General features: G+C 46.8%; 2 protein-coding genes across 3 annotated transcripts in view; one reads left to right on the top strand and one right to left on the bottom strand.

Moving 5' to 3' along the window:
* Prpf6 (pre-mRNA processing factor 6) overlaps window positions 1-7,208 on the bottom strand; it is a 42,156-nt gene extending 34,948 nt beyond the window's left edge. Inside the window, exons 1-2 of the mRNA XM_087911399.1 lie at window positions 7,010-7,208; window positions 4,308-4,476 (exon numbers count right to left, since the gene is read on the bottom strand). Of these exons, the coding sequence (XP_087767525.1) occupies window positions 4,308-4,476; window positions 7,010-7,080 (240 nt within the window). The 5' untranslated portion in view covers window positions 7,081-7,208. The remainder of the gene's footprint in view (window positions 1-4,307; window positions 4,477-7,009) is intronic.
* Window positions 7,209-7,282: 74 nt separating this feature from the next.
* On the top strand, window positions 7,283-12,996 carry Samd10 (sterile alpha motif domain containing 10). 2 transcript variants are annotated; one of them, XM_048441421.3, is made up of 6 exons: window positions 7,283-7,783; window positions 8,529-8,604; window positions 10,563-10,728; window positions 10,812-10,983; window positions 11,346-11,486; window positions 11,617-12,996. In XM_048441421.3, exons 2-6 carry the CDS (start codon window positions 8,588-8,590, stop codon window positions 11,637-11,639), a joined length of 519 nt encoding a protein of 172 aa, XP_048297378.1. In that variant the 5' UTR covers window positions 7,283-7,783; window positions 8,529-8,587; the 3' UTR covers window positions 11,640-12,996. The 2 variants fall into 2 exon arrangements, with proteins under 2 accessions (XP_048297378.1, XP_048297377.1); XM_048441420.3 differs by lacking the exons at window positions 7,283-7,783; window positions 8,529-8,604 and adding an exon at window positions 8,991-9,218 and having other exon boundaries at window positions 10,547-10,728.
* The last annotated feature ends 1,872 nt before the right edge of the window (window positions 12,997-14,868 follow it).

Here is a 14,868-nt window from a genome sequence, read left to right on the forward strand (position 1 = left end):
TACAAAAAGCTAGGTGAGAAAGTCAGTGAGTACTGCCTTGATTTCCCTCAATAACGGATTGTTACATGCACGTATAAGCCAAATAAAACCTTTCCTGCTCAGCCTGGAGGCACATGCTTTTGATCCCAGCACTTGGGAGGCAGAAGCAGGTATATCTCTTTGAGTTCTCGGCCAGTCTGGTCTACAGAGTGAATTCCACAACAGCCAGGGCTACACAGAGAAACCCTGTCCCACAAAACAAAAATAAAATAAAACCTTTCCTCTTCATGTTGCTTTTGGTCATGGTGTTCATCACAGCAACAGAAAGCAAACTAGATGAGAAATAAGTATGGGGGACTGGAGAGATGGCTCAGAAGTCCTGAATTCAAATCGCAGCAAACACATGGTAGCTCACAACCAACTATAATGAGATCTGGTGCCCTCTTCTGGCCTGCAGGCATACATGTGCAGAACATTGCGCACATAAATAAATAAATAAATAAATAAATAAATAAATAAATAAATAAATAAATAAGTGTTTTAGAAAAGTAGGGGGTGTAGTCTGAAGAGATGGCTCAGTAGTTAAGAGTACTGGCTGTTCTTCTAGAGGTCCTGATTCAATTTTCAATTCACAGCAACCACATGGTGGCTCACAACCATCTATAATGGGATTTCCTGTCCGAGTTTCTTTTCTGTCATGCAGGCATACATGCAAATAGAGCACTCATATACATTACATGCATAAAAAAAAACTTTAAAGAAAGGGGGAGAGCAGAGATGTTGCTGTAATGGATCTGATCATGTTGTTTAGGTGAAAGATTATAGAAATGTGTGGAACTTTAGGCTAGAAAAGTCATTAAATGCTCAAAGGTTAATGTGGGAGATTGGACAGTGCTGAGAGAAATGCAGACGTTGGAGCCCTGGCTTTTGAAATCTCAGAGAAAACAAAGATCCTATAAAGAATGTTCATGGTATATTACGTATTAATCTATGAAGGTCTTTTCTGTATTCACTGGAACAATGGATGCTCATCAGCTGGGCCTGAAGAAAATCGGTTGTTACCATCATCAACAAAGTGAGATCTTCTGGGAAGTATTGTCAGCACTCAGAAACTGTGATCCAGAGGGGGCTAAGGCTGACAGTCAAACTTGGTAATGTGCAAGACAGTATTGGTTTTACTGGCATGAAAAGAGGATTGAAGAAGTCATAAAAAAAAGCTCAGGCTTTGCGCTATGTGACAGGGTTAGGAACCCTGAAGAGAGGCCGGGAGAGGCTATTGTAAAAGTGTATCCTCAGCTGCAGTGACGATTCCAAGATACAGGCGACCACCAGGGATACGGGCAGGTGTGACGTCGAGCCAGCCTGAGCCAACTGGACAAGCTATGTGTGCCACATCTGGTAAAACTGGAGAGGTGGAAATGCCCCCAGTCTTTTAGAGCCCAGAAGATCATGAGTGATTCCAGATGCTGGATACTGAACTACAAAAAATGGGTATACATGACTGGGCTTTTGTTTTACTGTAATCTGATTGTAACTATGTCCTTCTTGGAATTTCAAAAAAAATATAAAATACATAACTTGTTTTTGATTTTACAGAACTCACAATTAAAGAGACATTGAACTTTTAAAGTGTTGGGAGTTTTTAAAAGTTGTGGAACTTTTTGGGGGAGAAGGGTGAAACAAGAACTAGCTCTTATAGACCAGGGTGGTCTCAAACTCACAGAGATTCACCTGCCTCTGCCTCCCGAGTGCTGGGATTAAAGGCGTGCACCACTACCACCTGGCTGATTGTGAACTTTTAAAGTTCTATTTATACGTGTATAGTATTTAAATACAATATGAACACAAGGAATATTAGAATTTAAAGATTTGGGAATGTGGGTGTGGGGAAAAGGGAGAGGAGGTATAGGGGGTTGGTTAACCAAAAAGTAAAGGTGTGTGAAAAACTCTAGTGGAAACCCACTACTTTGTAAGCTAATTAAAGACTGTAATTTTTGTTTATTTTTTCTGGACAGAGTTTCTCTGGGTAACCCTGGTTCCACTACTTTGTAAGCTAATTAAAGACTGTAATTTTTGTTTACTTTTTCAAGACAGGGTTTCTCTGGCTGTCCTGGAACTTGCTCTGTAGACCAGGCTGGCCTCGAACTCAGAGGTCCAACTGCCTCCCAAATGCAAGACCATAATTTTTTTTTAAGATTTATTTATTTATTATGTATACAGTATTCTGCCTACATGCATGCCTGCAGGCCAGAAGAGGGCACCAGATCTCATTACAGATGGTTGGAAGCCACCATGTGGTTGCTGGGAATTGAACTCAGGACCTTTAAACGAGCAGGCGGTGCTCTTAACCACTGAACCATCTCTCCAGCCCAAGACCATAATTTTTTTAAAAAAGGAGTTTGAACACAGGTATCCTATATAGATAGACATATATTGGTCATTATAAAAATAAAAATCTCAGGGCTGGAGAGATGGTTCAGCAGTTAAGAGCATTGCCTGCTCTTCCAAAGGTCCTGAGTTCAATTCCCAGCAACCACATGGTGGCTCACAACCATCTGTAATGAGGTCTGGTGCCCTCTTCTGGCCTGCAGGCATACACGCAGAAAGAATATTGTAAACATGATAAATAAATATTTAAAAATAAATAAAAATAAAAATATTAAAAATAAATAAATAAACAAAAATCTCAGTACCAGATATGTGATGCCTCCCCATGAGTTATTGGACAAGAAAGCCCTAAAGGTCCCCAAAACAACACAAGTTATTATCACTGCTCTTGGTTGTCCACCATAACAAGATGGTAAGAACCTATTGCTGAAGATACAACACCACAACACACTTTTGTTGCAGGACATAGAAAATTCCAGTCAAGATGGAACCTGGAACTTCTTTCTGCTGACGAGACTTCATAGTGCCTGAAGGGGCTATGTAGGCCACTGAGGGAGAAATGTCATTAATAGCATTACCCAGCAGTTAACTTTGAAAGCTACAATATAGGCCCTCCAAGCAAGATGTACCCATGGTTGCAATAGAGTCATGAAATGTACGGGGCCAGCCAAATGCTTGAGGCCTGCTCTACTGGAATAAATCCATGCCTGGGTCTGTAAACCTGCAGAAAAGCCTATGGTTTGGGAGGTCACAGGCCCCAGCGAGGAACCTACCTCTACTGCTTTGCTAGTGGATATATTGTCAATCTGCCATGTTCATACCCACAGATCAGTGCTACTCTCAATCTTTACCATAAAATCTTTCTGCAGTGGATAACAGTTAATGAAGAAACTAACAAATGATCAATGTGCAAAGAAAAAAATGCAATAAGTGCTCATACCTAAAACAGGACATCTATATCATTCCCCCTTAGATCACTGAAGGGCATTAGGAAGAATTTAAGAGCAGGAGATGGGAAGAATGCTGTGAAATGCTGTCTTCTGGGTGTTGTGTAGCCACTGCATCTGTTGCTACCTGCACAAGATAAAGCTAGCGAGATCAGCCAAGCTTCCAACAGGAAGCACTAACTGAACTTCATGTGTTACCAAAAAAAGAGAGAACATGAAAATGGGAAGGAGACCTGTTGAGAAGTACTAGGTTGGGGATCTGGAGTAGATATCGAAATACATTGTATACAAATGTGCAGTTGTCAAATAATAAATAAAAGATATTCTAAAAAAAATTAAAAATATTTCTTTGGGGATTAGAGCAACAGATCAGCAGTTAAGAATACATACTGTTGCTGAGCACGGTGGCACATGGCTTTAATCTCAGCACTTGAGAGGCAGAGGCAGGCAGATCTTTGTGAGTTTGAGGCCAGCCTGGTCTGCATAGTGAGTTCCAGGACAGCCAGGACAGTTACACAGAGAAACCCTGTCTCGAAACAATAAACAAAAATTATAGTCTTTAATTAGCTTACAAAGTATTGGGTCTCCATAAGAGTTTTTCATACACCTTGAATTTTCGGTTAATCTACTCCCTTTGCTGTTACACAGAGAAACTCATCTCGAGAAACAGGGGAAAAAAAACAAACACATTGTTCTATCAGAGGATCCTAATTCAGTTCCTGGCACCCCGGTCAGAAGGTTCAGGCACATGCAATCATATACACAGACACAATCTCCTACATAACTTAAAAAAAACAGAAATAGTCAGGTGGTGGTGCTAGCACTCAGGAAGCAGAACCAGGTAGATCTCTGTGAGTTCAAGACCAGACTGGTCTACAGACATAGTTCTAGGTCAGCCAAGGCTATACAAAAAAATCATCTCAAAAAACATAGGAAGGAAGGAAGGAAAGAAGGAAGGAATCTTTAAAAGCAATTCAAAAAAAAAAAAATCACCTCATCATAGTTGGTATCATTCAGATCCTCATCATCATCATCAGCTGCCTGATTTTTCTTCATCTGGTCCCCCACAGTTCTCTTCCCTGGTGGGGCATGGCGATCATCCACAGGATCGTTTGCATCCCGGGCAGGCCCAATGTCTGATCGGGTGGTGAAGCCAGTGGCACTGAAGGAAGCCCAAAGACATCATTATTTAAGAGAGCCTGATCCTATGCCTCCTTCTGATCACTGTTTAGTGACATCACTTCTCATGCTTCTGGGAACCTCCAAAGATTCTAGTACTAAGGAAGTGCATGCTTATCCATTACTGGTCTTCTTTGTCTGCTGAACCTTTTAACCTACAACGAGTAGGTCAGAGAAAGTTTCCTTCACCCCAAGGTGTCTCCATTTCTCTTCCACATCACTGCCCAGGCCTTCAGAAGTCCCTCCTCTCCAGTTCTGACCTCGCATTTCCAATTGCCTGTTGAGCACGACCTCTCCACTTTCATCCAGGCCCAAACTGAGTTTCCTCTTTTATGCACTCTACAGTTGTTCCAGGATGATCAGCCATTAACAGCCATTCCGTAAGAGACACTACACAATCATCTCTTTCTCCCTTTTGAGTTCTCTCCATCCTGTGCATCCCCAAATTGCTCAAGACCACAATCGGCCACAGCTAGAAATCCGTTTAACATCCCTGCCCCCAATCTACTCCTGCTCCAATCCTGAATGTAGCGCAGCCAGGTAGTGGTACACACCTTTATACCAGCACTTGGGAGGCAGAGACAGGCAGATCTCTGTGAGTTCGAGGACAGCTTGATCTACAGAGCAAGTTCCAGGACAGTCAGGGGTACATAAAGAAGCCCTTTCTCAAAAAACCAAAACCAAACAAACATTAAAAATAAAAAGTAGCTGATAAACTATGGGAGCTCTATGCTAACGCTAAGGTTCCCGTAGCCTCCAGCTCCGTTGTTCTTGCGGTCAATCCCACTATTCTGGATCCCTTTCTTTTCTGGCCTCACTGAAACTGATCTTTTCCTCTTGAATTTATTGTTACTTATGTGTATGTGTATGAAACTGTGTGTTTATACACACCACATGCATGCAGGTACCTGTGGAAGTCAGAAGTCACCAGCCTTTGCAACTGGAGTTACAAGCAAGCTGTGAGAGACCTAATGCGGGTGCTGGAAATGGAACTCAAGTCCTCTACAAAAGTAGCAAGTGCTCTAATTGCTGAGCCACCTCAATCTACTCCCTCTATCTTTATTAAAGATGTTTAGCAAGGCGCTAGAATCAACCCAGGGCTGTGGCATGGTACACCTGACTACACCTTCAGCTAACTTTTTTTTTTTGCCTTTATGACCCTTTATTTTTTTTCAAAGTTTATTAAATTATAAAAGTTTCCATTTCCGCCCCTCCTCCCAACACCCTCCCACTCCCCCCACTCCCTCTCCATCCCTAAGAGCAGTCAGGCCAGCTAACTTTTAAAACTGTTTATTTATTATTTATTTATTTAGTGTGTGTGACCTAGCACATATATAGAGGTCAGAAGACAGCGTCAGAGAATCCACGTGGATTCTGGGGATCAAACTCAGGCTTGACAGAGCCTTTACCCACTGAGCAATCTCACCAGCTACGTACCTGCCTTTTTATTCCACTTTCTGTTTGCTTTTCGAGACAGGGTTTCTCTGTATAGCCTTAGCTATCCTCGAACTTGCTCTGTGGACCAGGCTGGCTTCTGGCTCCCAAGTGCTGGGACTAAAGGCGTGCACCACCACCCCATGGCACAAATTCCACTTTTCTTTACTTCTCCCAAATCTGACACTTCAAAATCCTCTTTTTAAACCTGACTAAAATGCTACACTGCTGAATATCTCTTGATTTCTGTTCCTCGTTGTGTGCTTATTTATACAAACATCAAACCACTTCTAGTGAATTCAGGTCATCTGATGATAGGTGTGAATGCTCCCCTTCTAAATACTATTACCAAGAGAGACTTACGTCTAATCAAATGCATAAAGGAGTAGGACAAATGCTATTTAATCACCCAATGCCCTCTGGTTGGCAGGCATAGACCATCCCTGTCCCGAGAGAAAAGAACTTTAACAGGTGACCTATGGCCACACGTCCTAAAGGGAAAAGATGCTGAGGAATAAAGGGGTAGCACTCCTCTACTATACACATCAGACTCAAGTGCTCCTTACAGCCGACTTGCTTACGCCTATTACTCCAAACACCAAAACACTGAAGCTTAAACCCCTGCGTAATCCCTGAGATCTGATTCACATCTCAGGGTGGCAGTTAGACCTCATGGACCTTACTCTGACAAAAAAAGGCCACTGTGTCTGGCAGGCATTATGCCAAATTACCTAGTGCCTACCGGACTATGTGGCGATGAACGTTAATCTTGTTTTTGTTTTGTGACAAGGTTTCTTTAAGTAACCCTGGCTGTCTCGGAACTTGCAATGTAGACCTAGCTATCTTGGGGATTGCTAAGTAGATCAGACTGGTCTCTAACTCAAAGATACTAAATACCACCACCACCCCCACTGCGCCCTGCCTCCCAGGCACTTTTTTTGTTGTTGTTTGTTTTGTTTTGAGACGCGGTCTCTCTCCGTAGCCCTAGTGGTCACTAGTATAGTTCTCAACTAGGCCTAAAGCGAGCTGCGTTCCAGGGGACTAGCGACCCGTCCTGGTACAAGTTCCGCCCAATGCCTTACCCCCGGCCCAGCCCAGGTACGTAGCCGAGGGGCGCGGGCATGCCCAGGAAAGGCTTTTTCTTCTTGTTCATGGTGGTGTTGTTGGCCAAAGCAGAGAAAGATAGAGGAGCAGGTACGCAGTAGAAGGCGCAGAATCCTCGCGGTGTCGCCGCTAGATGAGAAGCAAGCACTACGTCGCCCGCGCCCCGGAAGTAGAGAGTGAAGGCGAGACAAGCCCCGCCCACCCAGGGCCTCGGCGGAAGTCAAAGATGTGGGTTTGCAAAGCATTTCCGGTCGTGGCTGACGGCTGGGTTCGCTGCGGGAAGACGAGCACGCGTGCGCGCGCGCAAGCCACTAACTATGAGCGCAGAGGGCCGTGTAGCCGGGCGCAAGGGTCATGCGTTCTGTTGCAGGGCTAGGAATGGTACGCAGCCTGAGCCCAGCATTTAACATAAATGCTCAGGAACGTCCCGGTGCAGGCTTGACCACGAACCCGCCTGGCCTTAGAAGACTGATTGAGCGAACATAACCAGGACTTCCGACTTGTCTGGCTGTACTGTGTGGCCACCGACCGTCGAGAGACTGAGTGCACTCTGCAACTGCTGCTTTGCGCGCTCAGCGTTCAGAGTCGGGAACCCCCTACCCCGTTGCCGTCCAACCCGAGTTTGCTTTTGGAGAACGAGTGCGTCACAAGCTTGGGAGTGATTGTGTGTGCCCAGTGACTTGAGTGGACGCGCACCACTGTACTCTCTACACAGATACTTTCTGCCTCTGCAACTCTACCTGCAAGACAATGTCAGTCCCACCTGTTGGGTAATAATAACCTCAGGTCAGAGTGTTCTGGGCCCCAAGCTATAAAGAACTGCCTAGCCCCAGGGACAGTGGGCTCTACCTGAAGAAGCAATTTACCAGGGGTTTGGAAAACAACCCTGCCCCCAGTTAAATCCCAAAAATAGCTGTAACTTCCTGGTAGCTACTAAATGTGTGTGTTTGTCTGCCCCAGCCTTTCTATATTCTCTCCCCTTTCAACCGGTGAGATGGTTAGGGCCCCTCAGTGTTTCAATAAAGCAGTTTCAACCTGTTGAGATAGAATCTGCCTCTTTGCCCTACTTTTCTTAACACCACCCACACCTGGGGAGAGCATCAGGCTCTAGGGACAGACTGGAAATGGTGCAAGTTGCTGTGGCCTACACGCTATGCTGGACCAGGCAACCAGACTTCTGCGTCAAATGCCTTTTAGTCGGGTACTGACTCATCCATTCTTGCCTCAAGTTCTTAGGAACAGGATTGACTCTGAACACTGAACCCCTGGGAACTGAGCCTGATTCAGGGGCTCAACAGAAACGCGTAGTACCGCTTGGGGTTCAAAGCAAATTGGCTCGCATGCGAGTCAGCTACTGTCTCTGGGAAGTGGGTCTAAGAAAAGAGAATGCTCCGATAAAGAATGAGCAAATGGGGCTGGAGATACAGCTCAGTGATTAAGAGCACCCTCATTTTTTTTAATTTATTTTTATTTATTTATTTATTTATTTATTTGCAGAGGTTCACCCACATGGCATCTCACAGCTGACCATAGCCCCAGTGTCAGGGGACCGATGTATGCTTCTGGGCACCAGGTACGTGCATAGTGCACAGACGTATACATTCGGGCAAAACGTTCATAAAATTTTTAACAGAGATGAATAAGTTAGGACACACGGGTGTTGGGGAGAGATTGATCCGGTCCTTGGTTGGACACGGTAAGTAAAAGGTCACAGGTGTGGTTAGGGCCCCCACTATTACCACACCGAGGGGACCGACAGTTCTTCGCTTGCCAACTACAAAGACACTCCAGCACACTGCAGAAGAGGCTTGTCCGCGGAGTCGTACCCAGGTGCGCAGGACGCCTTTTGCCCTGGCGGACACCCTCAGCATTCACAGCCCCGCGCGCCGCCGATACACCTCCGAGCTCCCGGAGCGCGCCTTGCGCCCAGGGCTGGGCGGCAGGTGCTTTGCCGCGCAGACTCCCGGGCCGCAGAGACCGGCTCGGGCTCGGCCGGCTCCGGCGGGTGGGGACGCTGTGCGCGTTGCCCATCGGCCGCACTGGCCGCCTAGTACTCCGCGAGGGGCGTGTACCCGAGCCGCGTACTGGCGGGCTCCATGTTCACCGAGCTGAGGTCAAAGCTGAGCCCCCCGCGAGCTCGCGCCGGGGCTGTGCGTACAGGCTTTGGGGAGCGCCCGGATGTGGACGGTGAGCTTGGATGCACCCAGGAGCAGGAATATCGTGGGCGGTTGGGTGGGAGCGGGAGGGGTACGGGGCCCAGGAAGAGCACTGGGGCTGGACTCAGAGGGTTTACGGGGGCGGCCACCACGGGGAAGTCTTTGTCCAGCATTACGGGGGCAGAAGGGCGGCGGTCAGTCTCAGGCCTTGGCTTGGGGTGGGGATGACTGGTAAGAGCTTCTTCACAAAGCTGACACCGCGCTCTGATCACCCTTTACTTCACACAGAGAAAACCCTCCCCAAACCCTAACGTTGGGGCCGAGAGGCATGTAAGTCAGAGGTTGATATTGGGGAAAACAGACCCTGACCCAGTGCAGAGAGGAAACAGGCGGGGCCTGGGCAGCCCTGGCAGGTGCGACTGGCTGTGGCAAGGACGTTAGACTGGTTTCCCTTATGAGATACATTCTAGCCCTAGTCCAGGGAAGGCCCTGAAAAGCCCTCAGACTACAAAGCCTATTCCCTGGACTTTGCTCCCTTAGAATAAGTCTTACAGTACTACAGGCTACCTCAGAGTGGTGGCCACACGCTTCTTAAGCTCACCTTCTTTCTTCTATTGGCTTGCAGGCATCACATAAAGTCGTCTGTCCATGTAAAGTGTTTATAGGTGCTTTCTGTGCACCAAGACCTGGGCAAGCCTTAGGGATCCAAACATTGGTCGTCCCCAGACTCATGTCAGTAGTAATTTCTATAAATGACTCTAAAACTAATTAACAAGTGCAATGAATTAGTGGGGAAGAAGGTCCTCAGTACAGTACAGTCTAGTCCCAGCTGGCATTCACACTCGTTGTTCTGAGGTAGGCCCTGCAGAAGCCACACGGAAGAGAAATCAAGTATGAGTCTGGCAAGTTCCTGATGTCAGGAACTTTCTCCAAAGTTCAAACTTTTTGTCAATGAGTCATAGTTAGTGATTGTTGAAAACAAAATGTGTGTGTACACCCTAGTCCTGAATGACGTGTGGGAGGCTTATGTGTCAGCCTAAGCAAGACTAGGGCAAAGCAAGTCAGGGTAACCCTGAAGACGGCTCCCCTGGCTTGGGAAGTACATCCTCTAATCTAACCACCCTTAGAGGCAAAGTGAGCTATCAGCTGATAAAGGTATCAAGCTGATGTCCACTTTATCTTCTGAAAAAAGTCTTCAAGACAACGCTTGCACATTTTTCTCCCACCTCAGGGGCTTGAGATTCCCCCAGAGGAAAAATTACCCACTCATTGGTAGAGAAAGGATTTCCTTGTCAGGAAGAAGGCTCACAGGAGAGGAGCCTACCCCTGACCACTCTGACTAGGAATCCCTGCATACAGCCACTGCCCATTTCAGCTTCTGCCAGACCCTCCTAGAGCACACAGTGTCAGCTGAGAACATACCCTGCCACCTGCCTCGGACACCAGGCACCAGCCTCACCTGGCATGACTCCCGTAGCCAGAGGGCATCCAGCAGCAGGCCAATCAAGCTCCTTCAACAGCCAGGCTCAGAGATCCCCCAGGTACTTATTACCTCACCTAATCTTAGCCCTTGCTCTCAGTTATGATCACCTTCATTCTACTGACCTTACCTCCCCACCTACAGGCCCGGCTATACTCTGATCACTATGGCTTGTATCATACAAGCCCTTCACTGGGTGGCCTGACGAGGCCAGTGGTCTTGTGGAGTCAGCAGGATGTTTGCAAGTGGCTCAAGAAGCATTGTCCTCACAACTACCTCGTCTATGTCGAGGCCTTCTCCCAGCATGCCATCACTGGTATGGTGGGTCATGGGTTAGGGAGGATCAGGGTGCTCAAGAAAGCCTCCACCTTATTTGGTCCGCCTTGTCTCCACCTGTATCCTCTGAATCAGCCTCTTTTCTGTGCCTCTGTTGTGTGTGTCTCTCTCTGCCTCTCCCAGTCTCTCTGCTCTGTCTTTAATGCTTCTTTGACTGGCCTTTATCTTTTGATCAATCTTGTTTTTCCTCTCTGCCTTCTCCGTTTAAGAACCCCTGAATATCTGCTCTACTTCCTTAGTCTTCAGTGTGTTGTTTTATCTTGATGGAGAGTCTTACTGTGTGGCCTATCTGCCTTACCTCTGATCGCCTCACTGCCTTCCTTCTTCCTTCTTTCTCCCTAGGCCGAGCTCTGCTTCGACTGAATGCAGATAAGCTGCAGAGAATGGGGTTGACTCAAGAGGCCCAGAGACAGGAGGTGCTACAGCAGGTGCTCCACCTGCAAGTGCGGGAGGAGGGGCGGAGCCTGCAGCTGCTCAGCCAAGGTGAGGGAAAGGAACTAGGCTGAGAGTGTAGGATGACAATTCTGACCATAGAAGGGTGGCTGGGGGCATCTGGTAAGGACATCCTGGGGTGTTACCGAAAATCCAACTCTCCCTCCTATCCATCCTACAGCTTCCTTCGGAAACATGTCCTAGCTGCTGCCTAGACTTGGACCCCAGACCCCAACACTGTGACCAGAGCCCATAACCAAGGATGAGGCAGAGCTGGCCCTTCAGCCCCTTTGGGTCCTGCAAGATACCCTAGTGGCTAAACTTAGCCCGGTGAACAGGGACGGGACAGGATTGCCAGCTCCAAGTTCTTCTGGAGAGGCACTATAGGTTCTGTCCTCTGGCTGGGTGGGTGGTTGCTGCCTGCTTGAAGACCCTTCTTCTGGGATCCAAGCCCAGGTCCACCCCCTGGTGCTGCTGGCAGCAAACAGGGCAGCTGCCTGGAGCAAGCATGGGGTTTGAATGTCCCCAGACTCCCAGGGAGTCTGTTTTATTTATGCTCCCTCCAACATGTGACCACCCCCCATCCTCTGAGTCCTGAGTCCTCCCCTTAAGTCTTTCAATTCTGTGTTTTCCCCAGGCATGTCCAGGTCAGCCACACAGCGGGATAAGTTTTCTTGACTCTCTTTTCAGGTGTATCCCTTCCCTAACCCTCTCAGAGTACAGCAGGCCCAACCTGTTGTCCACAGTGATGGTCGTCAGCCCAGCTAGGTATGATGCCATGTGTGTCACTCAGTGATTATGAAACATCAGCATATCCTATCCACTCGTGAGAACTGAAGTTGAGAGGGGTCCGAGATGCTCAAGCTCCAAAGTCAGTATGTGGTAAAACACAGACTCCAGTGCTGTACAGGTGACTCCATGCATAGCCCACCAGTTCAGCAATATTCTCAACCTTACCTTTGAAGAAGTCTTGCTTTTAAGCATCTTCCCTATTCTCTGGCTCTTAGAGACCATCTTGAAGAAACGTGTGTACATACACGCACACCTCTCTACAGCTTTCCCAAGAAAACCTGTATAATTTTTCCAAGAAAATATGGAGAGCTGTTCCTCTCATGTGTCACCAGATACCTAAACAACTCTTCCTTGGGTATTTGGGGGGTAGTGCTGCCAGGAAGAGGGATAGTGAGGATGTCCCTGGCAGCTCCCTCTCAGTCTGCCATCTGCTAACTCTCCCAGGGACCCTAAAATCTCAGGGACAGTTGAGGCTTGGCCTCCAGTCCCCTCTGTGTGCCAGAAGCTGGCCTCAATCCAAGGTTGCTCATTATTGTTAATTTAGGCCACTGACCTGTCATCTCCCATCCTGTAAGCCTTCCACCCATGGGAGGGCCACCTTGTTGTGTTTGCCTGCAACCAGAGTGCTCTCTCTCTCTCTCTGCCCCCTTTCTCTCTCCTCTGTCTTTTCTACCCTATGCCCCTGTCCTGTCTTCCTTGGGTTTTTGTCCCCTTTTTATACTATGACCAAAAAAAAAAAATCAGAAATAAATCTGGTTCTCAAATGCCAGCAGGTGTTGGATCTCTGAGGCGCAAAGGGGTGTCTAAGACAATGCCTATAGATAGAACCACTAGAGGGCAGTAGTGTTACATTCTGGTAACTCCAGGACACCTCTTAGGGTAGAGGTGTATGTTACCCAAATTGGGGACACAACAGCCCTGACACACTCAGAACAGCTTGGATACATGGAATGAGGCTCTCTAGAGCTGATGTAACTGTAACAGTGGGTTCCTGTTGGTTCATGGTCTGGGAGTGAAGCTTGGACATGGTTTGTAACCCAGGCCTAGGTTTGATTCCCAGCACAGAAACAGAGGTCCTCTAAAAGTAGAGAAGAATCACTATCTATTCTACTTGTCTGGTATTCCTGGGCTCAAGCTGCATCACTAATCTATTTCTGTGATCACTCTCTTCAGACTCTTACATGTCCCCTTTAAATTTAGGGTCTACTTGGGTAATCCAGATAGATCTCAAGAACTTCAGTCACATCTAAAAAAACTCTTTTTTTCCCCCCATATAAAATATCACTACAGGTTTAGGAATTTAACACTGTCATCTGTTGGGGCTCACTTTTCAGCCAGGCCTGACAGCCCTGACATACATAACACATGAAGCACACATCCTGAACACAACAATCAGATGTGAAAATAGGAACACAGGCATAAGCCACAATCACAGTGACACCACAGCTCGCAGACATGCCTGAATACATACAAACTTACTTGTATTTTTCTTTGTTTGTTTTTTGAGGCAGTGTTTCTCTATGCAGCTTTGGAGCCTGTTCTGGCACTAGGTCTGTAGTCCTAGTCCAGGCTGTTCTCTGCCTCCTGAGTGCTGGGATTAAAGGCATGTGCCACCACCGTCTGGTTCACATTTGCATATTTGATCAGAAACAATGATACCTACAAAGATTTATAACATCCCCATATGCACAGATATAATTATCCAAGGACACAGATACTAACGCAGACACACAAGACATAGTATACTACATGGTGCACATAAAGCACACTGTGTTGCAAAATGACTTAGCACCTAGATACAAACAAAAGTCAGTTACAGCGAGCTGGGACTGGAGAAATGACAGCACTTGCTGCTCTTGCTGTGGGTTGAGTTCCCAGCACCCGCTTCAGGCAGCTCACAATTGCCTGTCACTCCAGCTTCAAGGTATCTGATGTCTTCTTCTGTGCACACACACACACACACACACACACGTTTAAAAATCAGCCCTTTAAATCCCGACACATAGTTACACATGGATGTTCATAGCCTGAATATATCATACACACCCCATACACCCTGAAATCTAGTTCCCTGAATACTAAACACAGGGGAACATCAGTTTTACCTAGAAGGAGACATGCAGATATACCATGGCATTATGATGCCTACACATGACTGTCACTTAGACACATACTAATCTGTGAGCATATCACACTTGTGAACACTCAGATTTATACAGGGAAAGGTGATGACCTTGAATGTACCTCAGTCTGCAAGCCGACCCCGATAGACACTCTGATGTTCCACACCCTGGTGAAATGGCAAGAGGTGGCAAGTGCCTTTAATCCCAGCATGCAGGAGGCAGTAACAGGCAGATCTTTGAATCTGATGCCAACCTTGTTTACAAAGTGAGTTCCAGGCTAGCCAGGGGCTACACAGGGAGACACTGTTTCAAAAAAACAGAGAGGGGACCAGAACAACGGTATTGTGGTTACCAAATAAAAGCCCAGTTTTCCTCTCTTCCCTCCTGAATGCTAAGTTCCTCACTAGGAGATGGAGTCTGTGAACAACTTACAATTTATCTCATATTAGAGCTTCCCTTCCCCAGTCTGCCAAAGGAGAATTTATTTCTGATTTATTTATTTATTTATTTATTCCTAA

This window comes from Myodes glareolus, chromosome 10 (assembly GCF_982192425.1).
Source record: "Myodes glareolus chromosome 10, mMyoGla1.1, whole genome shotgun sequence".
NCBI classification, from domain to species: domain Eukaryota; kingdom Metazoa; phylum Chordata; class Mammalia; order Rodentia; family Cricetidae; genus Myodes; species Myodes glareolus.

Bases quoted from the DNA above. Each gene is read 5' to 3' on its own strand.
- Samd10 (XM_048441420.3), top strand. From the start codon at position 9,128: ATGTTCACCGAGCTGAGGTCAAAGCTGAGCCCCCCGCGAGCTCGCGCC. The intron at 9,219-10,546 runs GTGAGCTTGGAT...CCCTGCATACAG, and splicing joins GGAGCGCCCGGATGTGGACG to CCACTGCCCATTTCAGCTTC. The intron at 10,984-11,345 runs GTATGGTGGGTC...CTTTCTCCCTAG, and splicing joins CTCCCAGCATGCCATCACTG to GCCGAGCTCTGCTTCGACTG.